This window comes from Macaca thibetana, chromosome 15 (genome assembly GCF_024542745.1).
Source record: "Macaca thibetana thibetana isolate TM-01 chromosome 15, ASM2454274v1, whole genome shotgun sequence".
NCBI classification, from domain to species: Eukaryota; Metazoa; Chordata; class Mammalia; order Primates; family Cercopithecidae; genus Macaca; species Macaca thibetana.
The window spans coordinates 6765438-6785072 of record NC_065592.1 but is presented as its reverse complement, the minus strand read 5'-3'; the positions used below and the strand labels follow the sequence as shown (position 1 = coordinate 6785072).

The following is a 19635-nucleotide window of genomic DNA, read 5'->3' as shown; positions in this document are numbered from 1 at the left end:
ATTGCACAGTCAGCATTTAGGGAGAGGAGGAGCAAAGGGGCAAGCAGAATGGGAGAGAAAGCCGCGTTGCTGCTGAGGCTGCTCCCCATCTTCTCCAAGGACCAACTCGCCACGGGACCCTTTGCTTGGCACTAAGAAAGAGCTGTGAATCAAGCAGACATAACCTCTTGTCCCTGAGGGTTCAGTCTAGCAGGAGACAGAATTTGTTTTTTTGTTTGTTTGTTTGTTTTTGAGACGGAGTCTCGCTCTGTCGCCCAGGCTGGATTGCAGTGGCACAATCTTGGCTCACCACAACCTCCACCTCCCGGGTTCAAGTGATTCTCCTGCCTCAGCCTTCTGAGTCTCCTCCAGGGACATGTCACCACGTCCTGCTAATTTTCTTTTTTTTGAGACAGAGTCTTGTTCTGTCACCCAGGCTGGAGTGCAGTGGCGCAATCTTGGCTCACTGCAAGCTCTGCCTCCCGGGTTCACGCCATTCTCCTGCCTCAGCCTCCCGAGTAGCTGGGACTATAGATTCCCGGACTACGCCTGGCTAATCTTTTTGTATTCTTTTTTATTTTGTCGCCCGGGCTGGTTTTTTGTATTTTTTAGTGGAGACGGGGTTTCACCATGTTAGCCAGGATGGTCTTGATCTCCTGACTTCGTGATCCGACCGTCTCGGCCTCCCAAAGTGCTGGGATTACAGGCTTGAGCCACCGCGCCCGGCCCTGTATTCTTTTTTAGTAAAGATGGGGTTTCACTGTGTTGACCAGGATGGTCTTGATCTCCTGACTTCATGATCTGCCCGCCTCAGCCTCCCAAAGTGCTGGGATTACAGGCGTGAGCCACCGCGCCCGGCCGCTAATTTTTGTATTTTTAGTAGAGACAGGGTTTCACCATGTTGGTCAGGCTGGTCTCGAACTCCTGACCTCGTGATCCTCCCACTTTGGCCTCCCAAAGTGAGGGGATTACAGGTGTGAGCCACCGGGCCCAGCTGTTCATTTGTTTTTTTGAGACAGGGTCTCCCTCTGTAGCCCAGGCTAGAGTGCAGTGGCGCGATCTTGGCTCACTGCAGCCCTGACCTCCTGGGCTCAAGCCATCCTCCCATCTTAGTCTCCCAAGTAGCGAGGACTACAGGTATAAGCCCCCACCACCATACCTGGATAATTTTGTTCACTGTAGGGATGAGGTCTCACTATGTTGCTCAGCTGGTCTTGATCTCCTGACTTATGTGATACTCCCGCTTTGGCCTCTCAAAGTGTTAGGATCACAGGCATGAGCCACCGCGCCCAGTCTTTTTTTTTTTTTTTTTTTTGAGACAGAATTTAAAACAAGTGGTCATGGTAGCACAGAGAACGGAGAAGCCCAGAAGGGTACCACAAGCACAAGCAGGGGGTCTGGGCTCGTCTAAAGGTCGGGAGGCTTCTGGAATGGGATGGGTGAGCCGAGGCTTGCAGCACTGAGCCCAAGTTGCCAGCGGAAGGATGGGAGACAACATTCCCCACAAAGGGGAAGGTGGGACGGCCGGGAGTGTCCAAGATGAGTCTCCCAGCTTAGGCTGTTCTGGGGAGAGTGGAAGCTGGGCTTGCAGATATACCCGGCTTTCCCCTGGCATTTTCTTCCACGTTCCTCTGTTTTATACTGGCCAGTCTTGTGGTCATAGGTCGCAGTTTATCCCCAGGTATCTGAGATGTAAAAATATGTGTCTTTATGCCAGGCGTGATGATGGCTCACGCCTGTAATTCCAGCACTTTGGGAGATGGTGTGGATCACTTGAAGTCAGGAGTTCGAGACCAGCCTGGCCAACTTGGTGAAACCCTGTCTCTAAACCCTGTTTCTAAAAATAGAAAAACTAGCTGGGTGTGGTGGTGCTCACCTGTAACCCAGCTACTCGGAGGCTGAGGCAGGAGAATCACTTGAACCCAGGAGGTGGAGGCTGCAGTGAGCCGAGATCGCACCACTGCACTCCACCTGGGTGACAGAGTGAGATTGTGTCTCAAAAAAAAAAAAAAAGTGCCTTCAGTAAAAGAATATGGATGGGTCAGAGTGGGCCCTGCCCAGCCTTGACAAGAACCCTGCTCCATGTGTCGTCAATGTTTAGCCTGTGGTTTGGCCTTGATGGAGGGACAACATCCCACAATTATTTCTGAGCAGTCAAAGTGTTCATCCTTCTCTTTCACGAGAACCATCTGGAACTCTGAAGATGATACTTTGGGGTCTGGTGAAGCTGGTGGCACACCCACGAGCTGCATTTGCTTAGCCCACACACTCTGCCCCAGATATTAACCTAGAAACCACACCATTCCTGGCTTCACACCTGGGGAAACCTCAGTCTGGGCAGACAAGAGAGACAGACAAATCAGAGAGCATAAGAGTGGCCAGGAGGCAGGCTGGGCAGGTGGCCCTCTTCAACAGGTTCCTATGCAATGCTTTCTCATTTCTTTTTCTTTTGCTATTAACTGCCTCTTCAACCTGAGCCCTGAGCCCTGATAATGACAAGCGGGCACTCCCTTGCTCTAAGGTCACCAAAGACCCCAGAGATGGCTAAAGCTTGACCTAAGGAGGGAGGAAAAGCTTGAACACATGGAACATTTCACAGTGAAGGGGAAGTCAATGTGAAGTTGCAGTGGGAGTGCCCATTTGCAGACCCCACACATCATATTTCACAAGTGCATACTGGGGAAATTCACTACATATTTCTATACTCGGTCAGGTTTGCTTTGTGCTAATATTGAAAAATGTGGCCGGGTGCGGTGGCTCACGCTTGTAATCCCAGCACTTTGGGAGGCTGAGGCAGGCGGATCACGAGGTCAGGAGATCGAGATCATCCTGGCTAACATGGTGAAACCCCCTCTCTATTTAAAATACCAAAATAAATAAATAAATAAATAAATAAATAAGCTGGGCGTGGTGGCACATGCCTGTAGTCCCAGCTACTCAGGAGGCTGAGGCAGGAGAATCGCTTGAACCCGGGAGGCAGAAGTTGCAGTGAGCTGAGATGGCACCACTGCACTCCAGCCTGGGTGACAGAGTGAGACTCCGTCTCAAAACAAAACAAAACCAAAAAAATGTTGTAAGACATTAAAGAGCTATAGTGACTAAATGCAATGAACAGCTCCTGATCTTGGCTGTAAAAAATTAAGATATACAAGACATTTTTGTTAGCAACACAACATGCACACATATGTCTAGAAATGTCCCTGAAAACAAGTTTGTAGGTGGAGGGGTGTCTTTTACACTCCCTGTCAACATGAAAGAGGCCAAGACCAAGGAAGGTTGGCCTGGGATTTGAAAAAGACAAGACAAGGCTATTGTGGGTAATTTGTAAGGTAGATAATATAGATGCAAACAATTAAGAAGTAATGGCAAACTACATGTGAAGGCCTTTGCAGGGTGGGGTAATTAGTGATTTTTCTTGCTTTCGTGCAGTTTTCTATGCTTTTCAACAGTTTCTACCCTGAGCTTGTATTATTTGAGAATCAGAAAAAAAGGAAGAGGGCCAGGTACAGTGGCTCATGCCTGTAAGCCCAGCACTTTGGGAGGCTGATGTGGGAAGATCGCTTGAAGCCAGGAGTTGGTGACCAGCCTAGGCAACATAGCGAGACCTCGTCTCTACAAAAAACTGAAACAATCAGCTGGGTGAGGTGCTGCATGCCTGTAGTCGCAGCTACCTGGGAGGCTGAGGTGGGAGGATCGCTTGAGCCCAGGAGTTAAAAGTTATAGTGAGCTGCGATTGTGCCACTGCACTCCAGCCTGGGTGACAGATCAATACTCTGTATCTAAAAAACAAAAAAAGGAAACAAGGAAAGAAGGAAGAGTTTCAACTTGAGACACCCTCAGGCCTAGGGGCCAGCTGGGAGGGGCCGCTCAGGCAGGCCTCATGAGTGGGTATGCTGCTCTTGGGGGACCCAGCTCCTCTGGGTCCACTTCCTACCTCTCACTGCCGTCTCTGCTGTCCTTCCCAGGGACGTTGCTGACTGCTGAGGGATCTCTGGGATGTCCGTCTTTCCCAGTCGGTGGTTCCTGGAAAGAGGAGTGGGTGCTGAGTTCTGGACAGGGGCCCACTGCGGGGCTGCTCTGTCTTCCCAGCATTCCTGCCTGCAAGTGGCCGTGGAGTGCAAGTTCCTATGGAGCAATCTGAGATGTGAACAAATTAACGATGAATGCCGTTAATCACAGGAAACACCAGCCCTGGAGACTAGCATCTTGGGCTTTGGAGAAAGTGAAAGGTGCCACTATTTGTAACATCTGTAAGCTGCCAATCTAGGCAAAGCCACCTCAACCACCTCCTCAAAGAAGACTGTCATAGCCGCTCCCCCTGAGCACAGCCAGGCGCTGGGCTCAAGGCTCTGTCTGCTTCTCCTCATCTGACTTCGTTAGTGAGCTAACACCATCGTCCCCACTCCATGCACAGAAACAGAGGTCAGAAGTCAAGGACCCTGCCCAAGACCACACAGCTCATAAACAGCAGAGCTTGGATTTGAACCCAGGGCTATCTACCTGCAAAGCCTGTGCCCTTAACCACTGGGCTCTGCTGTTGTGAACCACACTCTGCCGATTTAAAGTTAAAGAAGTCCTCAGGTCTGCAGTGCTCAACAGGGTTCAGTCCCCAAAGGGCCAGCTGCACAGGCCCTGGGGTGCCAGTCCCCTCTTCCTCCGGCAGACTCACTTCCTCCTGGGTCCCTGGGCTGGCCCTACTCAGTGACAACATGGCCCTCCAACATCCCTGGTCTGCTGCTGAGGCCTGATGGAGAACTGGGGCAGGACAAATACAGAAATAGTGCTTCGAGGCAAGGAGCCAGTGGGCCCTGGAAGCGTCACCGTGGAGGGAGAGAGCTGTGCAAAGCTGGCCTCTCCCTGCGCATGGACTTCACCATGGGGAGGCTGAGCCAGGGGGTGCCAGAGGCACAGGTCAGCAGAGGAGACAGCCCCCACGGACAGTGGGTCAAATCCTACTAGAGTGAACACTCTTCAGTGTTCTACAGCTTGCTAATGTCTGAAACAGGGCTGGCTCTCTGTGTGCCTCTGAATCTGTAAGGTGCTGAGAGAACCACCTTAACGGGTGTGACCAAGCTCTTCATGGGCGGGGCCCTGCCCTGGGGTGGATCACTGGGAGTCTTCCACTCCTCATGGGCCTCCCTTCAAGGAACTTGTCCCACCTGGGCTCGTGGGGAGAGCAATTTCTGAAGCTTTTGAACTTGCTCATGTTTGGCGAAGCAGAACTTGGAAAGTGGATTGCTCAATAGAACTGTCGTACCTCGACGGTCGGGAGCTGGGACAGCAGCGTCACAACGGTGCTGACGTCGGGTACCTTGCGCCTCCCTCAGGAGGGGGTGTGCATAGCCACGGCAGGGGCTATGGGCCAGACTCACCCGCTTCCTCGGAAGCAGTTAGTGTTGGAGCAATGGGACATGCTGGGGAGGAGGGAGATGAAGGTCTGAAAGGCCCTATGGGGAGAAGAGTCCCTCCCTCTGCATGAGGGACAGAAGATGAAGCTAACACCAGAAGATGAGGGAGGAAGGAACCCCACAGAGAGCACCGGATACACAGCCGGGGCCCGTGCCATGCTGCTCCCAGAGATTTCTAGAAGACCCATCTGGCCAGGCTCTGAGGAGTGCCACACGCATTGAAGCAGGAGCAAAGGGCAGACCTCCACCTGGAAGCCATGTCCTCTCCCAAGGGCCGAGCTGGCTCCCAGCAGCCTGCAGGAGCCCAGTCTGCTGGTGACCAGGAGGGGGCTCAGCCCAACAGAAGCAGGTGCGGGGGAAGCGGCCTCGGGAGGGCAGGGCCCAAGCCCTGCCAGGCCAGGCCACATGCAGGAGGCCGCCCGAGGTTACTTACTCCTCGAGAGGGAGCCAGCTCCTCGCTGCTCTGGCCAGAGGAATACAGACTGACATATTCACCCTCACCAGCTTCCTCACTGGCGTTTTCACTCTGGGGGAGACAGGACGAGAGGAAAGATACATGGGCCAGGCCCTCCAACCCGCCCTCACAGCTGGCCAGGGGACGCCACGGCCTGCACTCTGCTCTCCCCAGGTGCAGAGAGCAAAGCTGCTTTTGCCACCTCTTGCCTTTGCGCTAGAGAGGACTCAAGTCTCCTGCAGCTGCTTCTCCAATGGTGTCCTGGGCTAAATCATCCTGGAGAGACGGCCCCACTGTAGTGGAGACGGCAGGGGTCCCCAGTGTGGCGGGAAACGATTATGCAGGGAAAGAAGCAACACATCAAGACAATCCCACACACTGGGGAGTGGGGTCCGCTGCCTGCACTTCCTCTGCCCCATGTACTTCTCTGCTCCAATCGGCAAGGCAGCGTTTCTGAGTTGGACGAGGCGCTACAGGCACTTTAATAGGCTTCTGTCATCGGCACCACAGGCAACCAAACAGACACTTGCCCTGAATCTGTCACCTCCACACTTGCAAAGGGGTGTGTGACACCCTTTCCCTAAAAACAGACAACTAAATGGAAAGCTAGTAGCATTTTGTATCTTATGCGTCTGATAACTTCATCTCTAAATGGCCACTAATCTATTTGTGGAAAATCAGATTCCTAGTTTGACAGAACTTTGTATAGAAGAGTCAATTCTGCTCTGGAAACAGATGGGCTACCATTGCACCTTGTGACCCTCAGTAGCGGTCGGCTCAGCAATGCTGCCAGCAGGTGCGCGCTGGCACCCCTGACTGCTAGTGAAGTGTCTTTCAGGAACCGTGAAACCGCTTTTTAAAAAACCGTGCAGCCCCACGTGCAGGGGTATGTGTGCGTGTGTGTGTGTGTATGTGTGCGCGCTGAGTTCTCACCGAGTCAGTGAAAGAGGTTTCAGAAGGAAGGCAGACAGTATTCCCATGAAAGCTGCTCTCCTGAGAAGCCGAGAGAGGCCCGTCCACGGTGCTGGGAGGTGGACCGGCCATGGCTGGCACGGCTAAGTCAGAGGTCTGAGCCTGGTGGGCAGGTGGGAAATGTGGAGAGGAAGAGGAGGTAGACGGAAGGAAAGGCGGAACGGAAGCTTGGTGGTGAGGCACGAAATCCTGGGAGTAGGACCTAAACACAGACTTATACTACAGAATCCAGGTGGAGAACAAACAAAAACGAGAATACGGGAAGAAAACAGAAAAGAGAAAAAGTAATTAGATTGGCAGTAGCTGCGCAGTGACAGGCCGTTCATAGTAACTCTAACAGGGGCCACCAATCACACCAAGCAACCCCCAGTCCTCAGGCCACTGTGATACCCACGCCCAGCACCTCCTCCCTTGAGAAGGGCCCCGAGGCTGGAGAGTGAACAGCGCTGTCCTCAGGGCTGTCTAAATGGCCACATGCTCCGCTGGGAGAGAAAATAAAACCTGTGTGGTCCATCGCTGTCTTGCCTGCTCAGGAACCTCACGGCTAAATTCAATGTCGTTGTAATTACTCATTTTGAATTTCTGGACGAATCTCTCAGGTTTTATTCCTTAAGCATCAAACACTGCAACTTTTAAACACTGAAATATACCTTGAATGCTTTTGGAAAGGAAGGGCTCAAACCCTAAGTGTGGCTGGCAAGCTGCACTATGGAAATGCTAACGATGTCTGAGTCCATTTCTCTTCCTAACTCATTTTCTTTCTTTTTTCTTTTCTTTCTTCCCCCCCGCCTTTTTTTTTTTTTTTTTTTTTTTAAACAAACGAAGTAGGCTGGGCATGGTGGCTCACACCTGCAGTCTCAGCACTTTGGGAGGCTGAGGTGAGTGGATCGCTTGAGCCCAGGAGTTTGAGACCAGCCTGGGCAACATGGCAAAACCCCATCTCTACAAAACACACAAAAATGAGCTGGGGGTGCTGGTGAGTGCCTGTAGTTCCAGCTGCTCTGGAGGCTGAGATGGGAGGATCACTTGAGCCCAGGAGGCAGAGGTTGCAGTAAGGCAAGATAAGAGTCACTGTACTCCAGCCTGGGTGACAAAGCAAGGCCCTATCTCAAATAAAAACAAATGTGATCTTACACCTTTGATGCCACCTTGTAGCCACAAGGCTATACTCCCCCAGATGCTCATCAGACAGGAAGGTCTGACACTGTGCTGAGAAGTGACAGCAAATCCCATGGCTTCTGGGGTCCAGTGAGCACCCCAGGCTGGGGCTCTGCTGCTGAAGGGACAGAGGCGTTCTAGGACCACTGGTCAGCAGCCTCCACGTGGAGAGAACCTAATGATGTGATGTCACCGTGTCCTACAAAGGCCTGCCACCATGCTGCTACCACCATGGGGAGCGTGGAGAGCGCTGTGGGGGTGGCCACGTCCAAAGTCCTTGCAGATATGGGTGAATGAACGAGTCACAAAATTAAACAAAACAAAGACCTTGCTGGGCTCACTGGTTGGCCCACTACAGAGGCTGGGACGTGAGGAAAGTCAAGCCCAACACAAATGTGCGTGCCACCCACTGACACATTCTCTGTGTTTGCTGTGGTTGGGGATTTTCAGAACCCACGGAAAAGAGGAAGAAGAGGAGGACAAATGAAGTTTTAAACTAACAAGAGGTCAAAGCCACTCATCCTTAAGTCATTTTTTGTTTTCACTTTTGAGACAGGGTCTCACTCTGTCACCCAGGCTCACTGCAGCCTCGACCTCCTGGGCTTAAGCAATCTTCTTGCCTCAGGCTCCTGAGTAGTTGGGACCACAGGTGCATGCCACCACGCCTGGCTCACTTTTTGGTTTTTTTGTAGAAATGGGGTCTTTCTATGTTGCCCAGGCTGGTCTTGAACTCCTGAGCTCAAGTGATCTGCCCGCCTCAGCCTCCCAAAGTGCTGGAATTACAGGGATCAGCCACCATGGCTGGCCTTTAAGCAGTTTGGCAAAGCTACCCTTTAACCTGTACAAAGAGCTACTATAACTCGAGGGACAACACAACCCTCTCAGTTCCACCTGTGTGTACAGCTGTGGCCCCTTCCTGGCTGCACTGACCAGAGTTTCAAGCTCCTCCCTCCTTGCACTCCTGTGAGCTCCAGTTGCTGCTAGATCTCACAGCAGATCCATGACATCTGCCCTAAGAACTCACTACCACTTACACATCTGCTTTCCCCATCTAACCCACAAACTCAAGGCCAACCCTCGGCCATGGTCAAATGAATCAGTGGAAGTGTCATGCATGCGACCAGCACTGAACACTCAAGTACCTGTACAAGTGAAGTTCCCTTCATATCCTTCTTTCAGGAGAAGCTCGGGGGGGCAGACACCCTACTTGGTACACCCTGGCTTGCCGACCTCACCTAAGCCCTCACAGCAGGCTCCACGCAACACTTCAGTGTTTCACAGCAATTACCCAGGATGGCGCTGCAGGCCTGGGAGCTCACTCTGGGCCTTCCTGGGATGGCAGCGGGGTGAAGGGCTTGGCTTTCTGGGTTTTCCATCGCATCTCTGGAGGACGCTTGCACACAGCAAGGCTCCCTCGCTGGCTGGGAAGGTCCACAGAGAAGACAGCGAGCAGGATGCACTGGCTGAGCGGTAGGACGGCGTGCCGCCTTCAGGAAACCCTTGCATGACTGTTTCAGGGAGTGGCTCAATCTTTTGCAGGAGCCCAAATTCTCAGATCGGCCAGATGTTCGTTCCCAACACCCAGACACTGCCACGAGTTTGCTAAACACTTCCCGCTCACCTTGTCTTGCTGCCGCCTAGTTTAAGAGTCATGCTCCAGGCCAGCTCCTTCTGGAGTCTTGACACAGCCTCATTGGCGCCATGTAAAGTCACTCTGTGCTTACACGTGCCCTGCAATAACTAGCACCTGATTTACACACACACAAATGGCTTTTGTGTCATCACAAAATGTACTAAGTTGGAGAAGTGTCTTCCTAACCAACCACACGGTGTGTTTAGTGGGTTTTAATTCAACAAGGTGAGGGGCAGACTCCCACAGCGTGGTGCCTCTTCCGGGAGAGGGCACAGGGCGGCTGCTGACTGCACGGTCTCCAGTTGCCCCTCGTGGCATCTCTGCCTGTGTGCCCTAATAGAAGTGACTGAACTTCTCGAGCCTTAGCTGAAGCTGTTCATCTTTAAAACGGGGATGAAAGCAGCCCCTCTCCCACAAGGTTTCTGCGGACGTTCCGTGAGACGCAGAGCGCTACATGCAGGTCCTCCGCGTGCTGCTGGTGTGGGCGACCTCTCGGCCAGCAGCAGCTGTCTTCTCCTGCCCTCCAAACAATCCCAGGAACTGCTCGAAATAACAGCACTGGGGCATTCAGTAGGGACCTAATACGTATTTGCTGATACGTATTTTAGTAGGCACCTAATACATAGTCTAGGCACCGTATTATTAATTAAGGTGCCTAGAATATTGCCTGACTCACAGCAGCGGCTCAGTTTTGAGCGTGGATGGGTAAGAGGCAAACTTCACCCACTGCATGGGTTCAGGTCCAGACACTGGGGAGGGAGGCTCAGGGAAACAACCAGGGGTGTGGACTGCCAAGGAGGGGGCAGCTACCAAGGAGAAAGGAAGGAGAGTTGGCCTCTCTTGGACAAAGGGGCCTGGCCTGGCCTGCCCTGGCCCTCCCTCTGCAGCTGTGAGCTCACACTCTGGTATTCAAGCTATGCAGTCATGCTGGGACAAGAGCCAAACTGGAAAGGTACCTTCACGGGGCAGGGAGACACAGGGAAAGCCTTCTGATCACCATGAAGCCCTTGCTGTGCCCCTTGGGCTCTGCAGATGCCAGCAGCTGCATCGGGGCTCATGGTCACACCATTTTCAACAGGCCCCCATCTCTACCGATTCTCCAGAGCAACACTTCCAGCCCCTTATGATCACAATTACCCACAGGGGCAGGCAGAAAGGCAGGGAGGGCCGTTCCACAGAAACGCCGCCTCACCACAGCCGGGGGTTTATTTTAGGATCTGGCTCGTGCCCGGCTTTGCTTCTGACGAGCTGCTGCTCTCTGTGTAGCAGGAACTTTTATTTATAGCCAGAATAAGACTGTTTGGGCTGAGGATTTTAGAACGGGAAGGGCTGCCTGTCTGAGACTTGCAAACTTCTGCAGAAGATCTAGGGGTGCCAGTTAGGAGAGGGGGTGTCTGGCCCCCAATGTCAGCCCTGGTCACACAGTCAGTCGAAACACAGCAGGGATTGCCTCACGAGGAGGAGAACTACTACTCCTACTGCATCTTCCTGCTGGGCAGATGAGGCATTGCATGAATCATCTCAATTAACCTACACACAGTGCCTTACGGTTCTTATAACTGATGAAAATACTGAGGCTGGGAGGGGAGACCACGTGCCTAATAACACAGCTGGTAAGAGGTGGTGTGGGGATGGCTGATATCACAATCAGTTCGTGTTTTCTGAAATACTGTGTATCCTGGACATGAGACAGGCCCTAACCATGCGATCCCACAGTTCTGCAGGGTACAGCCTCACCAACTCTGCAGAGAGTTCCTTAGCTGAGTGCTTTATGACGCCAGGCATGCAAAGCCCAGTGAGCTGAGACTTGATCCATAAGCCAGGATGCAGAGAGGGGTGCACTGGCCAGAGTGCGGCAGGACAGGCAGGGAAAAGGTGGCATCAGCAACCAGCTCCTTTGGAAACACAACCCTGAAAGGGAGTCAAAACGATGCTGGAGGCCGATGACCTCATATGCGAGCGTGTGGCCAATTCATTAAAAGGCAAAGCTGCCTGAAGCTGGCCAGGCAGCAGTTTTTTTTTTTCTCACAAGTAAAATACTTAGAAAAGGCATCAGTTTTCGGTGACACCTTCTCTCTATTATAGTCCTGGCATGGAAAAAGGACTAGGGGTGGGTCCTGTGTTGCCTTAGCAAGAAAGTAGGAAAGATCTTTTTCTTCCTTTCTTTTTTTGAGACAGGGTCTCACTCTGTCACCCAGGTTGGAGTGCAGTGGTACGGTCATGGCTCACTGTCGCCTCGACCTCCTGGGCTCAACTGATTCTCCTGCCTCAGCCTCTGACAAAGGGGGGACTATAGGCATGTGTCACCAGGTACAACTAATTTTTTGGATTTTGTAGAGATGGGGTCTTGCTGTGTTGCTCAGGCTGGTCTCGAACTCCTGGGCTCAAGTGATCCTCCCACCTCAGCCTCCCAAAGTGCTACGATTATAGGCATGAGCCATCGTGCCCAGCAGGAAAGCAGATATTTAAAGGAACAATTCTGAATCCTCAATATAACAGCCACTCCACTTAATTCCTCTGCTGATCAGAAAGACCGTGTGCCAGAGGAGGCTGTCTACTCATCAGCAGCTGAGGGTTAGGGACACAGGCCGAGGGACCTTGATCAGAACAGTTGCTCCACAGTGACTTGAGCTCCAAGCCCTGGAGAACTGTCAGCTCCACCAGTTACAGGGAAATGTGGTCATGTAAATGGATGGATTCACTGGCACGGTGAAGTGTTTGGGAAGAGAAGTTGCCAGAAATTGGTCATTACTGCATAATCTTGGCTCAAGCAAGGCTTATGACTTCAGAGTTTTTGGATGCTACTTAGCAAAATAGATAAGCTATTGGACAGCTGGTTTTCGGGTTTAAATTTTTATTCCTCATTTGTGAGAAAACACATTCAGGGGAAGCTGCTTTTCTAGTGTGGTCTGGGCTTCCTTCCCCAGAGTAGAATCAATGGGAGCTACAGCTCAGCACTGGCGGTGGGCTCAGAGCACATATGTCCTTCAACTAGGGACTGTGAGCCTCACAGTGTGGGCCCTAATTTATCTATTCTGGAAGGAAGTTGAGCTTTTAACTGCTGACGAGGCCCACGTGATCGCCTGGGGAGAAAAGCTTATCTGATTTGATTCTTATAGAAATGGGGTACGACCACTCCCAGGACACCCTCCTGCCCCAGGAAAGGTGCTTGGTAACACTCCTTGTAACTCCATTTGGCAAACTATTAGGGAGACTTATGGCTTTGTCTTCGCTTTCTTTACAGTCCCAATTAACTACTGGTTTACAGAAGGGTCTACCTTAGGCCCAGGAGCAACTCCTCTTCTTTGATGCCCTTGTGTTAATTTGTAACAATAACTACACTTTACATAATGTCAAAAGATGAGTTCCAAAGCCAAGTGCTAGGTTCTGAGGCCAATGCCACAAGCACCTGAACTGAGATCTGCCACAGACCGTTTTGTCTTTGATCCTGGTAAGGAGGCAGTCATTCTTCTCCTCAAAGAAGGGTAACATTAGCATTATGTTGGGTCCAAAAAATATCTTCTCCCTTTTCAAATAAACTTCTTAGTGGAGCTTATTTTTAAAAACCACTTGAATATCCTAAGAAAAAAAGGATGTAAAAGAACAAAAATGTGTTGCTTGGGAGAAGATGGGTGAATGTAAAAGTTCCTTATTAAGTTCCTTCTCATGTGACATATTTTTACAACTGGAATCACAGTATCTCCCTTGAAAATACTACGTTTTGGCCAATGGCTTCATGGCAAATTACACTCTTGCAAAACCTCCAATACATTCTAGGATGCTCTGGAATTCACTAAGTGTTGATCTGAATAGCATCAACCCTTTATAGAAAGATTTAATACAGACTGAAAAATGATTCAAATTCAGTTCTAGAAGTCTGACAACTATTTTTACTCAGTTTGCATTTCAACAGCCTGACAGGGGCTCTAATTTATACTTATTCTTAGAACTCTATTTAGAGCCTGTAGCTACACTTTGTAACATGTCAGAACATGAAGGACAAATACACGCCTCTCGACGTCCGGCCTACGCACTTCTCTTTTGACCGAGCCTTACGAGGTCTCAAAATTTATTTGGCAAATTAAGCAGTTCAAAAATGTTAATCTAACACTGCATTTTTCATGATGGGGATCTGGATTCCAACCATGGCTCTAGCTTAACTCGGAACAAATGGCTCAGCTTCTCTCTCCTGGCTTCTCCATCTCTAGAACTGCAGTGAACCTCGATCACAGAGTAGTAAGGAAGGCCCTCGATAGGGGGATGGCAGCCCGACGTGGAAGTAAAGGCAAGAGGCACCGGACCTGGAACTGGCCCTCAGGGTGCGTGTGAGCACACGACCTTTACAAGGAATGGGGGTGCTTTTGGTACCGGCCTTCCAAGAAGGTTTGTGTCTATTTCCTATAACTTTATCTTAAAATTTCTCCTCTGTAATTTTTCCCAGCACCCTGACTGAACTCCCACCTGACAGTTTGCCTGTCACAGATGGAGTCAGAAGTACAACCACGGCCAGGTGCTACAGTGACACTACTGCGCCTGAAGCTGGTCCAGGGGCACCGACCAGCCAAAATGCCAGGCTGTAAACAAAAAAGATTCTCGAAGTCTAGAACCAGAGGGCGGAAACAGCTGCATCAGACTGGTTGCTTTTGAAAGCCCCCAACACAAGGCACTCTCAGCTCTGCTCCTGCTGTCAGGGCTGTGACCAGTCCTGCTCTCGAGATGGGCACACTCCCTACTGCCCACAGTAAGGCAAGGCAGGCTCGCTCCTGGGCTCAGAAGGTAACGCCGTCTCCTCCAGAGCTGGACATTTCTCCAGAGGTGGCTCTACAATACCCCCTGAGGGTCGCAGCGACCTGGAGGGGGCTCTGGTCTGCATGTACCTCCTTCCACAAGACCGGGTCAAGCTGAGTAGGATCTAATCCAGTCTTCACACTTCAGAGTAGCACTGGGTCTATCAGGAAGAGTGGAAAAGCACAGGGGGAACGCACTGCAGAAGCCAAACTGTTTCAAGGGCTCTGCAGACAGGAACTACCTGGGAAACTCTCGACCCAGACACAACAGCAAGACCCTCAGGTCAGTAGGGAAGGAAAATGAAGAAAATGGATTCTTGGCCAGAGCCTGGGATCAATGCATCTGTTACATGGGAGCTAGAGGCTAGGCTGCACCAAAGCTGCCGGTTCACAGCTCATGCCCCTCCTCAGGGGACATGCAATCCTGAGAAGACGAACCGGAGCATTACACAGGAAAGCAGCAGCCTCCCCCATGTGGTGAAAGATCTGATGCTAATACCTCCCTTTCCATGAAATGCTGGTTGTGCGTCTCGTACTACATCACGTGTGCTTTTCATCCTTATAAAAACCTTGTGCTCCCATTGCACGGATGAGGAAAGGGGGGCCCAGGGCATTGGGGCGGGGCGGTGTGCTCAGGTTCATACAGCAAGTGAGGAGAAAACACGGTGGGGAAGAAGACGGGGTTGAGCAGGAAGGAGAAACTTGTATGTGGGGAAGGGATGAAGGGAAGGCAGTGGAGGTGTGCAGGGGACAGGCTCATGGTAGAGTGGGGAGAAACAGTGTGAGGGCCTCCTAAGAGCCAGGGAAGCTGGCCCTGGTTCTGCAGGGATGTGGTGACATTTTAGTCTAGCTGCAGGCTTGAGAAGCAGGGAGGGCCTCTGACTGCAGAAGCAGGAATGCCAGTCAGGAGCTGCAGTGCAACCAGGTGAGACACGGGAGTGGGGAGGAAGCGAGTGGTCACAGGCTGGAGAGAAGTGGACGCGCTCAAGGCTAATGCCCTGTGCAGTATCAGTAGGACATGGTGGGACAGGGAGAAGAGGGGCGGGACAAGAGTGAATGGGCACTGCCTGCCTGTTTGCTATGTGCCAGGCATGGGGACTAATTTCTGACCTCAGGGAGCCCGGGGTCTGGTGAGGAGAGAAGCCTGCATGCAAACAGCTAGAGATCCGCAGAGACTCAACCTTGGACTTGTAGATTCTGCCTCAAAGGGGATGAACTGCCTCAAAGGGGATGAACTTGTAGACTCTACCCCTAATGGCACAGATTGGTAGATGCTACCCCTAAGGGTATGCACCAGTAGACTACACCCCTAAGGGCACACACTGGTACACTACACCCCTAAGGGCACAGACTGGTAGACTACACCCCTAAGGGCACGGACTGCTAGACAACACCCTTAAGGGCATAGACTTGTACACTATATTGTGCTGTTAAACCTCCAAGAATGGAGGAGAGTCCAGGAGTCAATGGTGTGAAATAACCTGAAGCACCTATGTACTACATGAGCTACGCCAGGCCAAGGAGGAACATGTAACAGTGGGAGGCAGAGGCCTCAAGGAGGCTTCGCAACATGGAGACAGCGGCACAGTCCTTTCCCCAAAAGAGGAGCACTCCATGCAGACCGTGCAAAGGGAGGGTCCGACCAGCCTGCGCACCAACACCCCCACCCCGTCCAGGGAGGGGCTGCCTTGAGAAATCCCTCTCCCACCCTTGGCTACCGGGTTCTGCCCACAGATGCTCCCTGCTCTTTCTCTCTCAATGTGATCTAGCTCTGACCAGGACAGAAAGCCAGTAAGACAAGATGGCATCAGGGAGGAACGAGAGACAAAGGTCAGGATGGCAGAAACGTATTGTTTCCAACAAAGTTTCCAACAGGTGCCAAGAGCCCCATGGGACTGTCTTCCACTTCCCTCCCGTGGGCCATTCCATTTTCTTCCTCCTCTCCTTCTCTCTCTATCTCTCCCCTTTCCTGTTTGGCCTTTAGGCCCGTCAGCGTGCCCACGGTCTCTGTGATGGCTCATCCTTGGGGACGGTTTGTGGCCAGGAGGTTGGGGGTGGGGAGCGAGAGAAACAGTGAGCAAGGGAGAGGCAGACACATGGGCAGAGTGAAGGAACCTACCCCGGGTTCCGAGGAGCTGGGCCTGGCATTTCCCAGTGAGGGGACACCATGGCATGGGGACCGAGCGTCTGCATGAAGCTCAAGCTTTCTGCTGAGAGCACATGTGCTGATGCACAGAAACCTGGGCCCATCTCAGAAAACGACTGTTTTACCCAGAATGAGATGCCAGCTGCTCTGCAGACCCTTTTTAAAAAATTAAAGTCCTCAAGATGATACACACTTAACTCTCCTTGCCTGAAGTTTTTTTTTTAAACAGATGACAGTTATTACAGGCATTTCAATATAACTTCTACTCACAACTTGGGTCTGCTAGCAGTTTTAATTATCCAGATTCATTCTGGAAGCCAAGATGGTAAAGAAATATTTCAACAGATTTCTAGCACCCAAATAGATCTTTTAGTGACAGTAAATACCCATAACTTTCAGTTAGCAAAGAAAGAACGTACAAGAAAGTAGTGTGGGGTACGGAGGAAGGTGTTTTTTTTTTTTTTTTTTCCTTCTTTTTTTTTTTTTTGAGACGGAGTCTCGCTCTGTCACCCAGGCTGGAGTCCAGTGGTGCGATCTCCGCTCACTGCAAGCTCCGCCTCCCGGGTTTACGCCATTCTCTGGCCTCAGCCTCCGGAGTAGCTGGGACTACAGGCGCCCACCACCACGCCCGGCTAATTGTTTTGTATTTTCAGTAGAGACGGGGTTTCACTGTGTTAGCCAGGATGGTTTCAATCTCCTGACCTCATGATCTGCCCGCCTTGGCCTCCCAAAGTGCTGGGATTACAGGCGTGAGCCACCGCTCCTGGCTGGAGGAAGGTATTTTTTCCAATGCCAACCCTGCAGCACCGGCAGGGCACAGGCAGCCCTAATGGTTACTGAGAGATTGTGCATAATATCTTGGTCAAGGGCACCGTGAATAGGAACCAAATCTACAACTTTCGAGATGTGCAGAAGCAGAGAAAATGCAAGCCAGAGAAGGGACGTGCAGAGGAGAGGGCCATGGGAGTCTACTGTGGAAGGTGGGAAGGAGTAGGGCAGAGAAAGCAGATGGGCAGCCACCAGGCAGGGCCACCATGGGAATACAGCAGGCAGCCCAGGGAGCAAGAACCTGGAGAGCAGTCAAGAGAGAAAACACGGGCAGCACTGCTACTTCTGGGAGGGATGGTGAGGCTGTCACTCAGACACAGAGCCACGTCCCCACAGAACAGGCACAGGCGGGGCCTGGCCCAATCAGGATCACAGAGGCTGCACCCACCTCTCTATACCTTTCCTGCCTCACGGTCATGCATACATTCTTCTCAACACCTTTCTTTTACCAAGCTGGTCCGAATGCCCCGGAGACCACGTGTCAGGGTTTGGAGTTCTGTCTGTGTTCAAGTCTCCTAGGGTTACGGCCAAAGTCAGGCAAGAGGCGAGTCTATGGACCAGGAGCTAACACCTCTGGTGAATGAAGGGCCAAGCACACAGGACTGAAGCCTGTGCAGGGGACGGTAGGAGGGACCCCCTGGGACCAACTCCTAGGCGGTGCTGGTGAGAGAGAAGCCCAGCAAACAGTCGAGTCCAGGCCCGGCAGAGCCTGCGGGTGGGGAGGACTGGCTTTTCCTGGAGTGGAGGTTCTGGGGAGACGGGAAAGCTGGCTGTCATTGTTGCCCTCGTGACCTTATTCTAAGTGCTTACATTTGAGATGACCTTCCCAAATGGACACTGGGCTTCCTGGCCTCCATGCCTCTGGCAGGTCCTTCTGCTTGGAACATCTTTGACTTGCTTTTCCTGCCCTTTAGCTCCTAAAAAATCCCAACTGTCCTTCAAGCCACAGCTCAAGCTCCACCCCCAGCCCCCACGACCCTGTCCTTGCTCCACCACCCACAAAGTTTCTATGCCTTCAACTCTCATGTCATTCCTCACATATGCCTTAACATGGTGTGAACTTGTATTTTACATAAAAGATGTCTTGACTCCTATATACTCCAGGGATAAAAACCATGATGTGGCCTGGTGTGGTGGCTCATGCCTGTAATCCCAGCACTTTGGGAGGCCGAAGCGGGCAGATCACCTGAGGTCAGGAGTTTGAGACCAGCCTGGCCAACATGGTGAAACCCCGTCTCTACTAAAAATACAAAAAATTAGCCGGGCGTGGTGGCGGACGGCTGTAATCCCAGCTACCCTGGAGGCTGAGGCAGGAGAATTGCTTGAACCCAGGAGGCGGAGGTTGCAGTCAGTCGAGATCATGCTACTGAACTCCAGTCTGGGCAACAGAGCAAGACTCCATCTCAAAAACAAAACAAAACAAAAACAAAAACAAAAACCAAAAAACCATGATGTACTCAGACCCAAAATTAATTAAAATGTGTGCAGATGTTTTTGGTTCTGAAGCAGGCTTCGTGCCTATCTTCCTCTGCCTGCTAACCTGCAGCCCTACTTTGGCTGGGGCCATCTTCCTCAACTGGATGTCTTTTGCAGCCTGGCCCGGAAAAGCTGATGTCCTGAGCTTGCTGAATTAAACCCATCCCTAGGATCAGGGGAGGAGTGAATGAGAATACTTCTCAGTATCCACTTCAATTTAAATTGTTCCACACAGGTTTAGTGCCCTACAAATTCCCTTGGCAAGAAGTTTTCAATGGTTAGAGTCTTTTAGTAGAAGTAATCATCCACTGTGTCAAGAACCATGTGAGGTGTCTTCAGATTTGACAACTGCTGTGTTTCCAAGGGACACCCCTTCAGAGTTTCATGCTGAACAAATGACACAGGCCCAGGAGCAATGAATGAAGAAATTCAGGCATAAAAGGCGCTCTGATAGTAATCCAAAGCCCTATGTCTGAGGTTCATCTTAGAATTTAACCAACGGATATATGAAGAACATGCTGGCACTGTACTAAATCACTTTTCTGAGGTTTCAGTGTACTGGATGTTGAATGTTCCAAACGTGGCCATTACTAATGGTTCCTGAGGTATTCTCGTTTTAATGACATAAGGCATCTTATAAGGTCCTTCCCTCGGGGTCCTTGGTGGACTTGTTGCTAAGAATGCAGTGTTTTAGACACAAGATGTCTTAAGGCTCTTGTGTGTCCCAGGGATAAAAACTATGACGTACTCATAACCAAACTTAATTAAAACGCCCTCAAATTTAATTTTGTAGC

General features: G+C 51.3%; 2 protein-coding genes across 15 annotated transcripts in view; both read right to left on the bottom strand.

Annotated features, from left to right (window-relative positions):
* The window catches only part of RAPGEF1 (Rap guanine nucleotide exchange factor 1), a 159884-nt gene that overhangs the window by 21132 nt on the left and 119117 nt on the right, over positions 1-19635 (bottom strand). For 7 of the 14 annotated variants that reach the window (XM_050759739.1, XM_050759731.1, XM_050759733.1 and 4 more), the window contains 3 exons: positions 6775-7032; positions 5821-5913; positions 3914-4002 (listed from right to left, as the gene is read on the bottom strand). In XM_050759739.1, the coding sequence (XP_050615696.1) occupies positions 3914-4002; positions 5821-5913; positions 6775-7032 (440 nt within the window). The remainder of the gene's footprint in view (positions 1-3913; positions 4003-5820; positions 5914-6774; positions 7033-19635) is intronic. The other 7 variants (XM_050759743.1, XM_050759744.1, XM_050759740.1 and 4 more) reach the window with 2 other exon arrangements.
* UCK1 (uridine-cytidine kinase 1) overlaps positions 1-19635 on the bottom strand; it is a 117309-nt gene that overhangs the window by 81623 nt on the left and 16051 nt on the right. The gene's annotated exons all lie outside the window — the stretch shown is intronic.